Consider the following 15,297-nt stretch of genomic DNA (forward strand, 5'->3'; position numbering starts at 1 on the left):
CACAACTTTCAGGTTTTAGCTCCCTCCGCCATTCCCGCAGACGGAGGGCACGGGCTCAAGGTCGCCCCACCGTCTCTGATCATAGCTCAGTCCCTTTACCATCCTGTTGAATCAGCACTAGAACTTCTCCAAAACCAGAATATCATTCCTAAAGGACATCTGCCAAAACTGAACACAATACTCCAAATGGGATCTGACCTACAGTTCTGTAACTGCAGTAGTACTTCCTTGTCTTGGCATTAAAATTAAACTGTAAAGTTCCTCTTACCATATGGACTGAAGTGGTTCAAGTTGGTAACCTACTGCCACCTTCACAGGGCAATTCAGGATGGGCAATACATGCCAGCAACACTCACATCACAAACATGATTTTTTAACAAGGTCTGTTCTACAATGTGGTCCTCAATGGGTGAATATTGCTCCTGGATAGCCAGTAATATCATCTTTTTATAACATAAGCTTTGCTTTGATTCCAAGTTCTCACTATGTTCAAATTCACCCCATTTATAGTGTGAGTTGGACATGTGGACAGGCAACAATGTCCAAATGCAGTAAGACCTGGACAATATGCAGGCTTGGGCTGACAAGTAACATTCAAGCCACACAAGTGCCAGTCAATGACCATCTCCAACAAGAGAGGATATGCTCTTGCCCCATGACATTCAAAGGCATTACCATTCCTGAATCCCCCACTATCAACATCCTGGGATTACCATTGACCAGAAACTGAACTGAACTAGTCATGATAATACTGTGCTAACCAGAGCAGGTTAAAGGCAAGGAATCTTGCAGTGAATCTTCCTGTCCACAATCTACAAGGCACAAGTAAGGAGTGGAGTGGAATACTCTGCACTTGCCTGGCTGAGTGCAGTTTCAACAACATACAAGAAGCTCGACACTATCCAGGATAAAGCAGCTGCTTGATTGCTACCCCTTCCAGAAACATTCAATCCCACCACCATCGATGAACAATGGCAGCCACGTGCACTATCTAGCAGACGCATTGCAGGAACTTATCAAGGTTCTTTCGGCAGCACTTTCCAAATTCACGTTCATAATCTAGAAGGACAAGAGCAGCAGGCACCTGGGAACACCACCACCTGGAGGTACCCCTCCAGGTTACTCGCCATCCAGACTCGGAATTATCTTGTTGTTCCTTCACTGTCTCTGGGTCAAAATCCTGCAATTCCCTCCCTAAGAGCAGTATGGGAGTACCTACACCTCAGGGACTGCAGTGGTTCAAGAAGACAGCTCGCCACCACCTTCTGTAGGGCAACTAAGGATGGGCAATAAATGCTGGCCAGCCAGCGACGACCGCATCCTGTAAATTGATGAAAAAAAATACTGGTCTGACTGCACTGCCCATTTGCAACTTTAGCACTCAGCTCGTGATCTTTCACAGATGTTGAGGCAAGTTATTAAAAGCAGGCATTTTGACAAACTGAAGGTTGAACTTGCATAAACTTGGGCATTTAGTGAACCCTCAAATTGTGGCTTGCCTGTGGGTCCTACACAGTACTGTGTGGTCATTCTCAAATAGAGGTGAAGCTGATTTTTTGTTTTGCTCAAAGGAAATAAAAGAAAATGCTTACCCTAGCATCTGTGACCTTGAACTCTCTGAGAATGTACTGAGGCATGTTGTACTCTGCCATGGGATCTACTACAAAATATTGATACCTAGCCGATCGCTCTGCAGGCCAATACTGGTGACACTTTTCCTGTAAAACACAAAAAAACCCGTGAATTGTGAGGCAATACTTTATCTGGTCCATTAAGCATTTTGGGGATACCCTGGTGTTCTAATATGAGTCTGATAGTCTCTGCGAAACAGTTTTGGTGGTACTCTCAAGTTATTGTGCCTTGAGAGATCCCATACCAATCACAGGTATATGGTTGACTAGAAGTCACACAGGGTGAAATTAGTCAATTAGCCATTTTAGGTCTTTTCATTTGGGTTCTGCTGTGACTGGGGAGAACTTGAATCAATCTAGTTTCTACAGTCTGTAGTAATGGGGCTAGCGAGTGGTTAAGGCTGTATAATTTTGAAATTGCACAGTAGGTTGCCCAGAACTTTAAAGGGAAAGACAGATTTGGAAGTGACTTTTCATCAGAACCAACGTAGGACCCTGTTTAAAATATTTGCATAACTTCCTCTTTAACATGCTGTGTATTTCAAGCCATTATAAGCTGTTACCACTGCAACAAAATTTAAAGGGGTTACAATATTACTTGGTCGATATTCGCACAAGGCATGCCCAAGTATCAATTTATGTGATGCACATGGCACTTACTCTGCCCATTTCTCTGAGCTTGGTCAGCATAACCACAATTGTAGAATTGTGCTCCCAAAGCATTCTCCAGAAATCTTCTGTTGTCTCTGCTAAGGGTCCCTGTGTGGCTATATAGGCTTTTTGTTGCCTGTAAGTAAAACAAACCATAGTGAATGTGTAGTAACGTTGCTCCTTCTCACTGAACCGCACTTATGACAAACTAGTCAATTGCTAGCAACCTTGTTCACTCTTCATGCAGCTGCGATTTACTGTTCACTTATTTAGAAATAAATGAAAAATTATAATAATTATAATAATACTATGTTGTGTTTATATTTCAGAGAATCCAGTGGGGAAGAGAGTTATTTTGTGCAGTGTGTAAAATGTTAGGAAGAAACAGCCTTTACAGCCATTAATATTCAATTAGGGACAGTAATTATATCTCACTGAATCTCTGATCATTCACAAACCTATCTTTATTCTGCACAATACGTTTACAGACAAGTTAATGAAGTAAGTACTGTTTTATTATGTTTGTTCTCAGCGAAGGTGGCAAAACCTTGCAACAGACTGTTTACTGTGATAAGGTGGGATGTGCATCTTTACTGGGGTGAGATTAACTCTGTGTCAATATTGCAATGTTTCACGATTATACAAAATGGAAATAAAAGACATTTGAGATTTGCTTTCATGGGCTGAAAATGTGTGGCATATGATTCATATAAGGGAGGTTGCACTGTAGGTCAGTGGCAACCAGCTGTTAGTTCACTCCTGGCTGACTTGTAGCTCATGGCTTGCCCATGAAACATGGATTCATTATCACACCACTATCTGAACATGATCCATAGAGAATGTTATGATATCCGGGATTGATCACAAAGCAACCAGCTCATGGAGAGACTAGGATAGATACAGAACAGTAAATATCTGGATGTGATTTAAAAAAACATATTCACTTAGTACCTTATCATGCTGCTGAAACATTTTCAAGAGCTTCACACAAGAATTAATTTTTGCAGTGGAGTGTTTTATAACAATGCAGTCACCTCACAGAGGGAATCGGATGGATTAGATATAGAATAATGACTACCTGGAAGTGATTACAAGGTAATAATCTTATCCAAAAAAAAGATATAAGAAAACATGAGAGAAAAGGAAAGACTGTCACCTTATACTCTGAGATGACAATGTCTTTTAAAAATATTTTCTAATTTAATTTTGGGCTAGCTGCCACTATCAATGCGGACACAACGACTCCAGATCATTGATGTGTGAAAATAATTACTGTAATATCATTACTGCGTTTGAGAAACCACTTGCAGTTCATAGTTGGTCAATTCTATGGTTGGTTTCTATCATGTAGGGAATAATTTGATACGTTATAAGGCGTAATCTCATCTCAGGTTTTATAACCAACATCCGAGTCTTAAAACAAGATTGCAGCCTGGAATGTTTTAATTTTCTATTATATATTGTAGAATCCATTACTTTACAACTGGCTTGTTCTTGATAATGCAGACTGTGCCATAACCATTTATTGCTGACAAGCAAACACCATGCATGATTGCATCCATACTAAATAATGAACAAAGGTGACCTTATTAATGCAAGTTCATTGATTAATAATCACCAGTTGATTCCCAAAAACCAATAGTGACAGCACTGACTTTCATTCTTTGTTGTACATATACAGAAGACCCCAGTGTAGCTGAGGACTAATAGTTATATTCGATCACCTAAAGCAGTTTACATTTCAAGACCACTGATGTTCCCACTTACCTATAACCATCAATAAAACTGGCATTAATATAGTCTGAGCCCTCGACTCCTCTGATCGGCTGTAGACATACTCTCGTGGATTCATATGGCATAATATTGACAAGGCGATTCTTGAATTTATTACATGGGAGGTTGGCACTAATGAATCTTGATGTGTGGGCTTTAGTGTTGGCTAGACGCTGTGGGAAAAAAAAGGAGATTTAGAATTGCCCGAGACTTGGAAAGTAGTGCTCTACGGAAGTCAATCTGACTACATAGTAACATTCAGTCTAAATCTGGAGTTCAACATCAGTGCAATTAGCATCAGTAATGGACAAGTTCCAGAGAAGAATTCACAGGGCTAGTAGAAGGAATGTCTCTTCTGCATCTGAACCAAGTGTAGGAACATCCAATCCAATTCTTAGTGAGCATAGGCCCTGAGCACATAACTGTGACAAAGTTAACAGTGCCACTCAGTGAAGCATTAGGATGGGGCTGTGCGTGAATTGGAAAACGACTCGCTGGTGTGGTTGAGCTGCCCTTCAGAGATTGCTGTTGAGGTAGATGGCTGAGGGAAAATAAGGGGAGCGTGCTTTCTGTCGAACTCGACTTGGAGATCACTTGATTCTGACATTGTGTTCTTGAAGTGGAATATGTTCCATTTCCAAGCACTATTATCTCTCAGTACAATCAGCTAAGTCGTCCCTGGAACTTGCATATACAATTTCTCAATGTACACTTTTTGTTGAGATGGATGTCTTTAATTGGAATACTGCAATAATTAGTGTATTAATATAAAGCCCTTTCTTTGTGCTGATGTCTACAAAGAATAATCAACACTGCATGCTTTATAGGAAATTGTTGAAGTTACTTTAATTGATCAGGTGTTTGCAGCTTGGAAGCTACAGCCAGGAGCAAATTGGAATTTCCTTCAAAGGAGCAGCTCATTTACCTTGAATTCCAGTTCCATTCCTGTGACGTTTTCTCCTGGCTCTACTTGTGTCAGCTTTTGGATATATGCGTACAGGTTTCTGGCTGGCACTTCGGTATTTCCACAAGTCACTGCTTCAAGCAGTGCATCATGAATAAAGATATATTGGTCCTCAGTCTGAACCATGTAATTCCTCTGTGATCTCATTAGTGTTACATGACCATAAATATCTACAGTTTTCTCGTGTTTTATTCTCTCCAACATGGCATCTATCACAATGAAGCACCCAGTCCTTCCGACTCCAGCACTGTAAAAACAAAAAGAAAGCCCACACACTTTAAGTTTTGAAATGGGGCTTATGATTTCATGTCTTCCTCTTAGGTAAAGCCACTGGATTCTCTCAGTGGCCGGCTGCCCAGTGTGTTTCCCGCTAATGAGAGGCGGTGCGTTGTTTGCTAGCGGCGGGATTCTCTGGTCCCACCGCTGTCAATGGGTAATCCCATTGACGTCACCCCACACCGGCGGGAAACCCGTGGGCGGGGGTGCGCTGCCGGCAGGACTGGAGAATCCTGCTGGCATGAATGGCCAGAATTCTCCAGCTGTTATGTTTTATTGTATTTTATTTTCCTTATAGATCAGTAACACATTTCTCAATGTAAAATTGCTCTGTAACTCAGGATTGAAAACACCAAATTACAAAGAACAAAGAAGAACAAAGAACAGTACAGCGCAGGAAACAGGCCCTTCGGCCCTCCAAGCCTGTGCCGCTCCTTGGTCCAACTAGACCAATCGTTTGTATCCCTCCATTCCCAGGCTGCTCATGTGACTATCCAGGTAAGTCTTAAACGATGTCAGCGTGCCTGCCTCCACCACCCTACTTGGCAGCGCAGCACAACACAGCAGAAGCAATGGCTTCTGAATTTTAACATGTGCAATGGCTTTTTATAAATTTGGTTTTAAGCTCTTTAAAGATTTGCAGAGTGTCAACCATTTCATCAGTTAGCATTTAAATGTAACCAGTACTTGAACAGTGGTGAGTATGATTTCCCTGATTAGAGCATGATGCAGAGCTTGCAGTGTTACTCAGGTTTATCAGCTCTGCATTGCAATGAACAAGTACCTGTTTCAAACCAATCCAGGGGCATAGCTCAGTCCATTCTATTAACCAGCTAATGCAGGACATCTACTTTCTGAATGTTGCATTTCTGATGTGGAGATGCCGGCGTTGGACTGGGGTGGGCACAATAAGAAGTCTCACAACACCAGGCTAAAGTCCAACAGCTTAATTTGAAAGCACGAGCTTTCGGAGTCTCGCTCCTTCATTAGGTGAGTGCAGGATTTGGTTCACAAACAGGGTGTATATAGATACAAACTCATTTACATGATAGTGATTCGAATGCAAGTCTTAACAGGTAATCAAGTCTTTACATGTACAGATAATGTGTGTGGAGAGAGGGTTAAGTACAGGTTAAAGAGGTGTGAATTGTCTCAAGCCAGGACACTTAAATGAGATTTTGCAAGCCCAGGCAATTTGTGGGGGTTACAGATAGTGTGACATGAACCCAAAATCCCGGTTGAGGCCGTCCTCATGTGTGCAGAACTTTGCTTTCAGTTTCTGCTCGGTGATTCTGCATTGTGTGTCTCGAAGGCCGCCTTGGAGAACACTTACCCGAAGATCAGAGGCTCAATGCCTTTGACTGCTAAAGCATTCCATTCACTTTAGCAGTCAAGGGCATTCGGTCTCTGATCTTCGGGTAAGCGTTCTCCAAGGCGGCCTTCAAGACACACGACAACGCAGAATCGCCGAGCAGAAACGGATAGCCAAGTTCTGCACACATGAGGACGGTCGCAACCAGGATCTTGGGTTCATGCCACACTATCTGTAACCCCCACAAATTGCCTGGGTTTACAAAATCTCACGAAGTATCCTGGCTTGAGACAATTCACACCTCTTTAACCTGTACTTAATCCTCTCTCCACACGCAGGGCCTGATTTTACCAAAACTTCGTGTACAAAAACGGTAAAGTTGGGTGTCAGGCCTATACCGCGATCTGCACCCGATTCCAAGCAGATCGCGGCTTTACCGACACCCGATTCGGGCGCGGGTCTGGTGCGCGCCCGAATCGGGCGGCCCGACTATTTAAATGCATTTGCATACATTTAAATCGACTTAATGAACCGCGCGCCCAACCCTACCGCCAAATCCCACTTTACTGTCTTCTGGCCCGATCCGCGTCCGCGCTGTTACCGACCTGAAGTCGCCGCTGCAGCCTCTGAAGAGTGGGGTCAGAGACTGCCACGGCTCTCTGACCCAGGTCATCCTCTGGTCGGGGCGGGAGGAGGAGAGGGGGTGTGACGTCTCATCCCCTGGGGGGGGGGAAGGGGTTGGGAGGGGAGGGGGTGTGACGTCTCATCCTCTGGTGTGGGGGGGGGGGGGGAAGGAGAAGGGGTGTGACTGATCATCCCGGGGGGGGGGGGGTGCCGTCTCATCCTCTGGTCAGGGGGGTTCCACTGCCTGTCTGCGGCCGATCCCTCCTGGCACCATCACTGGTACACTACCAGCCACAGATTACTCTTCCCTGCAGGTGCGAGAGATGGCTGAGGCTGGTAGTGTAGCAGTGATGGTGTCAGGAGGGATCGGCCGCAGACAGGCAGCAGAAGCCCCCCGACCAGAGGATGAGACGTCACACCCCCTCTCCTCCTCCCCCCCCCCCCCCCCCCCCCCCGTCCAGGGGATGATCGGTCACACCCCCTCTCCTCCCCCGTCCCCCAGGGGATGATTGGTCACACCCTCCCCCCCGCCCCGAGGATGACCGTCAGAGAGCCGCTCTCTCCGCTTTCTGCTTTTCTTTTCGCGCCCGGGCGCGCTGTCAGATTTTTTTCGAACTGGTCATGCACAGTTCAGAGCTCCAATCGGTCCGCCAGCGCTAAGTCCTGCACACAGCGCGGATCGGGCCGGAGCCGGCAAAACGCGTATGGGCGCGCTGGAAAGAGGATTCCGGGCTTGGATCTATTTGACGCCCAGATCCGGCACTTAGACTCAAAATGGTAAAATTCCCCCCGCATTGTCTACGTGTCAAGACTTGATTACCTGTTAAGACTCGCATTCCAAACACTATCGTGTAATTGAGTTTGTATCTGTAGACACCCTGTTTGTGAACCAAATCCTGCACTCACCTAATGAAGGAGCGAGACTCCGAAAACTTGTGCTACCAAATAAACCTGTTGGACTTTAACCTGTTGTTGTGAGACTTCTTATTTTCCAATTTTAACCCCAACCACCAACCCACACTGCACCCTTCCCGCCACCCAACATACACGCATGTACGCGCACACACAAAGGCAATTTCACTCTTGTGCAGTGCCAAATTTCTCTGTTTTATTTTGGATATTTCTTCTCAGTGGCTTTATAAGCAAGTTTACTAAGATAATCAAACTCAAGAGATGTCAGAGAATTTTGGAGTGGTAAGGTCCACATCTTCTTTGTAGTTTAGTGAGTCCTTCCTCCTGTACAGATTCATTAGTATTCAGATAATACACCGCTTTGAAATACACTCGTTGGTTGTATGGTTGGAGGACACGCTAGAGGGATTGGTGAAATACAATTTTTGTGTCCGTAAATGAGCCCTGGCAGACCTCATGAATGGAAATGAAAGTCATACTTCATTGGTTCCTCACAGAATATTATGTTTATAACATTGCAGCCATTTCGTTTTACAGAACAGCAGCAAAATATTCAGTGTTTTTGTTTTTCTACTTCAAGTTAAGGATAAATCCTTAAAGAAAAATAATGCTTTGGCTGCTGACTTTGTTTTGTAAAGTTTAAAGTATAAACACGTCTTTGGGACAGGCATCTAAATATTAAGACTTCGTTGGCAAGGGGGTAAGAAGAATTCCCTGGCTCAATACAAACCCAGGTACACCCGAGTGTGCAAGTCCAGATGGTGGTAACTTTTACCAAACATAAAAGCAAAATATCATGCATGCTGGAGGTCTGAAATAAAAACAGAAAGTGCTAGAACACCACAGTAGCACAAGACCACAAGAAATAGGGACAGAAATAGGCCATTCGACCCATCGAGTCTGCTCTGCCATTCAATAGGATCATGGCTGATCCGACACTCCTCACATCCACTTTCCTGTCCTTTCCCCATTAAACCTTGATTCCCTTACTGATCAAAAATCTATCTGAGCCTTAAAAAAACACAAGGACTCTGCCCAACAGCTCTCCGTGGCAAATAATTCCAAAGACTTACAACCCTTCGTGAGGAGAAATTCCTCCTCATCTCAGTTATAAACTGGAGCCCCTTTATTCTGAGACACTGCCCTCTGGTCCTAGACTCTGCCATGAGGGGATGCATCCTCTCAGCATTTACCCTGTCAAGTCCCTTAAGAATCCTCCATGTTTCAATCTGAGGAGAGAAACAGGTTTAATGTTGCGAGGCCAATGCAGCTCTTCTTCAGAACTCATTCTTACCGTTCTGAAGGAGTCATACCGGACTCAGATTGATAACTCTGTTATTTCCCTCTCGACAGATGCTGCCAGAACTGCTCACCGGAATTCTACCGCCTCGCCCAACCACGGAGTCAGAGCGGGTAACGGGTGGACGATGGAAATGTCCGTTGACCTCGGACGGGATTTTCCGGTCTTGGGTCGAGCGAGACCGTAAAATCCCACCCGCTGAGTTTTTCAAGCTCTTTCTGCATTTTTGTACCTATGTTTCTGCATCTAGAGTGGACGAGACTATTTATTATTGCAAGTGAGTTTTACGTGCAAATTGCATGCAAATCTTGAGTATGGAGCGGTGGTGACACTGTGCTCTATTAAATGATATTAAAATATAATCTGTTACAACTCTGTCTGAACTTATCCAAACTGGTATTTTGGTACCAAGAAACAGACACAGAAATTGCATTATAACATCGTTCATTAAGGGCACTTATAATGTTCTGGAACCAATGAACTACTTTTGAAGTATTGTCACTGTTGTACTGTAGCAAATACAGCAGCCAATTTGTGCACAGAAGGTGCCATATAAACAAAAACAATAATAGTCAAGTAATCTGTTTTAGGGGCTTTAGTTACAAGATGATCTCCAACCCTGGGGCACTCCCTTGGTACTGCCCTGGAGAGTCAACCTTCTGGGGTGGCACTTGAAACTACAACCTTTTGTCTCAAAGCATTAATCTGAAGGTGTACTATTCAGAAAAGGGTTTTGGTGCAAGTAATCTTTCTGGAGCTGATCAGCTATTAAAGCACACTTGCAAGGAACGTTGGCTGGGAAACCACTCAATTGGCAAAGCAATTCCATTTATGCATGATACTGAGGTAACAGTGGTTAGCATTGCTGCCTCACAGCGCCAGGGATCCGGGTTTGATTCCCGGCCTTGGGTCACTGTCTGTGCGGAGTCTGCACATTCTCCCTATGTCTGCATGGGTTTCCTCCGGGTGCTCCGGTTTCCTCCCACAGCCCAGAAGATGTGTGGGTTACTTTGATTAGCCATGCTAAATTGCCAATGTCAGGGGGATTAGCAGGGTAACTACCTGGGGTGACGGGGATAGGGCCTGGGTGGGATTGCTGTCGGTGCAGGCTCGATGGGTCGAATAGCCTCCTTCTGCACTGTAAGGATTCTATGATTCTATGAACATGGTGTGATGGGGGCCTTGAGCAATTAAAGCAAGTAAGAATGTGAAAAATGTAAAATGAGAGAGATGAATAGCAGGTTAGCAGGAGAGAAAGTTACAGGGAGAGGAATAGTGAGGGCAAGCCGAAGTGTAAAATGTGTGTCAACATGTGTTTGAATATGCAAATTATAAACATGAATCAGCGGATTCCGATAAACATGGCTGGTTTATGCACAATAGGGCTAATATTTATGTCAATAGACAGCAGGAGACAAAGAGTTGGGAATAATGGATAGAGAACAGGATGTGGCCATTGGTGACTCTGTAGATCGCCATTGGGAATTCAACTGTTCAACATACTTATTAACTACTTAGATGATGGAATAGAAAGCCATATACCCAAGTGTGCCAATGACGCTGAGATAAGTGGCATTGTAAGCAGTGTCGATGGAAGCGGAACATTATAAAGATGTGAGGTCATCCACTTTGGACCTCAAAATGACAGACCAGGTTACATTCTCAATGACAAAATGATGGGAAAGGTGGAGGCCCAAAGAGACTTGGGGAGGTGGGGGAGTCCAAATAGATGGATCATTAAAATGTCATGAACATAGAACATAGAACAGTACAGCACAGAACAGGCCCTTCGGCCCACGATGTTGTGCCGACCTTCATCTGAAACCAAGATCAAGCTATCCCACTCCCTACCATCCTGGTGTGCTCCATGTGCCTATCCAATAACCGCTTAAATGTTCCTAAAGTGTCTGACTCCACTATCACTGCAGGCAGTCCATTCCACACCCCAACCACTCTCTGCGTGAAGAACCTACCTCTGATATCCTTCCTATATCTCCCACCATGAACCCTATAGTTATGCCCCCTCGTAATAGCTCCATCCACCCGAGGAAATAGTCTTTGAACGTTCACTCGATCTATCCCCTTCATCATTTTATAAACCTCTATTAAGTCTCCCCTCAATCTCCTCCGCTCCAGAGAGAACAGCCCCAGCTCCCTCAACCTTTCCTCATAAGACCGACACTCCAAACCAGGCAGCATCCTGGTAAATCTCCTCTACACTCTTTCTAGCGCTTCCACATCCTTCTTATAGTGAGGTGACCAGAACTGCACGCAATATTCCAAATGCGGTCTCACCAAGGTCCTGTACAGTTGCAGCATAACCCCACGGCTCTTAAACTCCAACCCCCTGTTAATAAAAGCTAACACACTATATGCCTTCTTCACAGCTCTATCCACTTGAGTGGCAACCTTTAGAGATCTGTGGATATGGACCCCAAGATCTCTCTGTTCCTCCACAGTCTTCAGAACCCTACCTTTGACCCTGTAATCCACATTTAAATTAGTCCTACCAAAATGAATCACCTCACATTTATCAGGGTTAAACTCCATTTGCCATTTTTCAGCCCAGCTTTGCATCCTATCTATGTCTCTTTGCAGCCTACAACACCCCTCCACCTCATCCACTACTCCACCAATCTTGGTGTCATCAGCAAATTTACTGATCCACCCTTCAGCCCCCTCCTCTAAGTCATTAATAAAAATCACAAAGAGCAGAGGACCAAGCACCGATCCCTGCGGCACTCCGCTAGCAACCTGCCTCCAGTCCGAAAATTTTCCATCCACCACCACCCTCTGTCTTCGATCAGACAGCCAGTTACCTATCCAATCGGCCAACTTTCCCTCTATCCCACACCTCCTTACTTTCATCATAAGCCGACCATGGGGGACCTTATCAAACGCCTTACTAAAATCCATGTATATGACATCAACCGCCCTACCTTCATCAACACACCTAGTTACCTCCTCAAAAAATTCAATCAAATTTGCAGAACAGTTGCAGAAAATAATTAAATAGGCAAATGAAACCCTGGACTTTACATCTTTACACCAGAATACAAGGGAGTAGAAGTCATAGCTTCAGCTATACAAAGTCTGGTTAGACCAAACCTCGAGCATCTGAGAGCAGTTCTGGATACCTCACCTCAAGAGGGATATATTGGCGCACAGGATGATCAGGATGATACCTGGATTTCAGGTGTTAAATTACAAGGAATAATTGCCCAAACTAGGGTTGTAATCCCTGGAATTTAGAAGTTGAAGCAGGAGTGCGGGATTTGATCGAAGGTTTTCAGGATATTAAGGGGTACAGAAACTATTTCCTCAGGTTTGGGAGTTTGGAATGGGGGGGCATCGGCTAAAAATTAGAACCAGATCTTTCTGGAATGAAATTAGGAAACACCTTTTACATACAAAAGAATATGTTTGGAATGATGTTCTACAAGTGGCAATTGATGTTAAATCACTGCAAATTTTATATCTGAGATTGATAGATTTTTATAATCTGAAGGAGGTAGTTTGTAGATCAGTCATAGTCTCACAGAATAGTGGTGGAAAAGGCTCGAGGGGTTAAATGTTTGTTTCTGTTTTTATATTCTAGCGTAGAAAGCAAAAATTTTAAAAGTTTATTTATTAGTGTCCCAAGTAGGCTTACATTAACACTGCAATGAAGTTACTGTGAAAATCCCCTAGTTGCCACACTCTGGCGCCTGTTCGGGCACACTCAAGGAGAATTTAGCACGGCCAGTGCACCTAACCAGCAAATCCTACGAACTGTGGGAGGAAACTGGAGCACCTGGAGGAAACCCACGCAGACACAGGGAGAACGTGCAGACTCCGCACAGGCAGCTGCCCAACCGGGAATCGAATCCAGGTCCCTGGCGCTGTGCAGCAGCAGTGCTAACCACTGTTAACAAATGATTTTTTTTTACATTCTACAGTCTACTGACGAGTGCAAGCGATCTGAGTTACCTGTTTGTCATAATATTCCAGTCACTCTTGAATAATCTGAATGAAGAAGTGTCACAATTATTGCAGTTGGTCAGAAGGGGAAGGTAGCAGTGGATTTAGTGTTTGATATTTTGTCATTAGGGAACGGGAGTGGTGCATATATTTTTATTATTTGCTTCAATATTTATTAGTCAATGACCAGAGTAACGAAAAAAGTTATTAACTTTTACATAAAAAGAGGAATTTTCCTTTTAAAGTTCTAGGTTTTTCAGACAAATGTTTGTTTTTTTCACATTCTACAGTCTGGAGACGAGTTCAAGCGATCTGAGTTATCTGTTTGTCATGATATTCCAGTCACTCTTGAATAATCTAAATGAACAAGTGTCACAATTATTACAGTTGTAGCTAAGTGATTAATTCATCGCATCATTTATTCTGGGTTCTTTGTGGAACTCACAGATGCATTTGTTCAGAAGTTATCACGATGTCAATGGACACTGGTGTCAGCCTTGGCTCAGCGCTAGCAGAGTCACCTCTGGATCAGAAGGTTATGGGTTCAAGCTTCACTCCAGAGAATTTTTCTCGCGGCAAAAGAACGGATCTGAAACTCTCCCGTTTTCACACTTGTTCGGCACTTAGAAATCTTTTGGTAAGATCGTCTCCGCCATCCTTCAGCTAAGGGGTGAGATTTAGAGGGCCTGTTCACCACGCGCTCAAATCCCATTAAATCTCACAAGCGAGCCATAATAGTTTGAGGATCAGGAGTAAACCTTTTAGAACTGAGATGAGGAGAAATTTCTTCACCCAGAGGATGGTGAGTGTGTGGAATTCACTACCACAGAAAGTAGTTGAGGCCAAAATGTTGTCTGATTTCAAGAAGAAATTTAAATTTAGCTCGAGGGGCTAAAGGGTTCAAGGAATATGGTGGGAAGGAGGGATCAGGATATTGAATTTGATGATCAGCCATGATCAAAATGAATGGTGCAGCAGGCTTGAAGGGCTGAATGGGCTACTCCTGCTTCTAGTTTCTATGGTTCTCCGTTAATGGGATTTGCACTGGTGAGATCTTGGATTGAGATCTTCACTGCACCCCTGCTAGTAACATGATCACCTAATTTGCATGGATTTAAATATATTTAGATACTATAAATAGGCTCAACACCATATCGTCTGGCTCTGTGGAATGCTCACCCCTGGCAGCATGACGTCACGCTGGTGCAAATTCTTTACTGGTTTTCAGGAATGGAAACCAATCATGAGGACAAAAGCAAGAGTGCAGAGGTGCCTGGAAGCCTCAGAGGTTGAGGGCTAAGGCTGGGCATTGCTGCCTGGCACTGCCCCTTGGCACTACTCCAGAGGGCAGTGGCGGAGGCACTGAGGCGGGCAGTGTGGGGGGTTACCCTCCTTCCTTTGGGGAGGGGGGTTCCCTTTATGTGTGATGAGGGAGAGAGAGGTGTGTGTTGTCTCTAACAGAATTCGCCCCACAGAGAGATGGTGTAAACCATGCCCCCTGATGTATTTTGGACAAATGTCACATTCTCAAGAATGTGAGAAGATCTGGTGAGAAAAGCTGGCTGTGTTTCTGGAGAGTTCTGGAGAGGTAGTTTTCAGTCAGACCCTGACACTGCCACTATTTTGGAAAACTCCGCCCAAGATGTTCAGCCAAGGCGCTATGAGACAAATAGCGACACGGTGGCACAGTGGTTAGCACTGCTGCCTCAGAGTGCCAGCGACCCAAGTTTGATTTCCGGTTTGCGTCACTGTCTGTGTGAAGTTAGCACGTTCTCCCCATGTCTGCGTGGGGTTCATGTGGGTGCTCCAGTTTCCTCCCACAGTCTGAAAGACGTGCTGGTTAGGTGCATTGGCCATGCTAAATTCTCCCTCAGTGTCCCCGAACAGGTGCCAG

At 44.4% G+C, this 15,297-nt stretch overlaps 1 protein-coding gene across 14 annotated transcripts in view; it reads right to left on the minus strand.

The window, feature by feature from the left end:
* The window catches only part of ptprda (protein tyrosine phosphatase receptor type Da), a 595,150-nt gene that overhangs the window by 17,720 nt on the left and 562,133 nt on the right, over positions 1–15,297 (minus strand). For all 14 annotated transcript variants that reach the window (XM_078214119.1, XM_078214118.1, XM_078214117.1 and 11 more), the window contains 4 exons: positions 4,981–5,266; positions 4,050–4,228; positions 2,292–2,418; positions 1,593–1,718 (listed from right to left, as the gene is read on the minus strand). In XM_078214119.1, coding sequence (XP_078070245.1) covers positions 1,593–1,718; positions 2,292–2,418; positions 4,050–4,228; positions 4,981–5,266 — 718 coding nt within the window. The remainder of the gene's footprint in view (positions 1–1,592; positions 1,719–2,291; positions 2,419–4,049; positions 4,229–4,980; positions 5,267–15,297) is intronic.

Source organism: Mustelus asterias, chromosome 6 (assembly GCF_964213995.1).
Source record: "Mustelus asterias chromosome 6, sMusAst1.hap1.1, whole genome shotgun sequence".
NCBI lineage: Eukaryota > Metazoa > Chordata > Chondrichthyes > Carcharhiniformes > Triakidae > Mustelus > Mustelus asterias.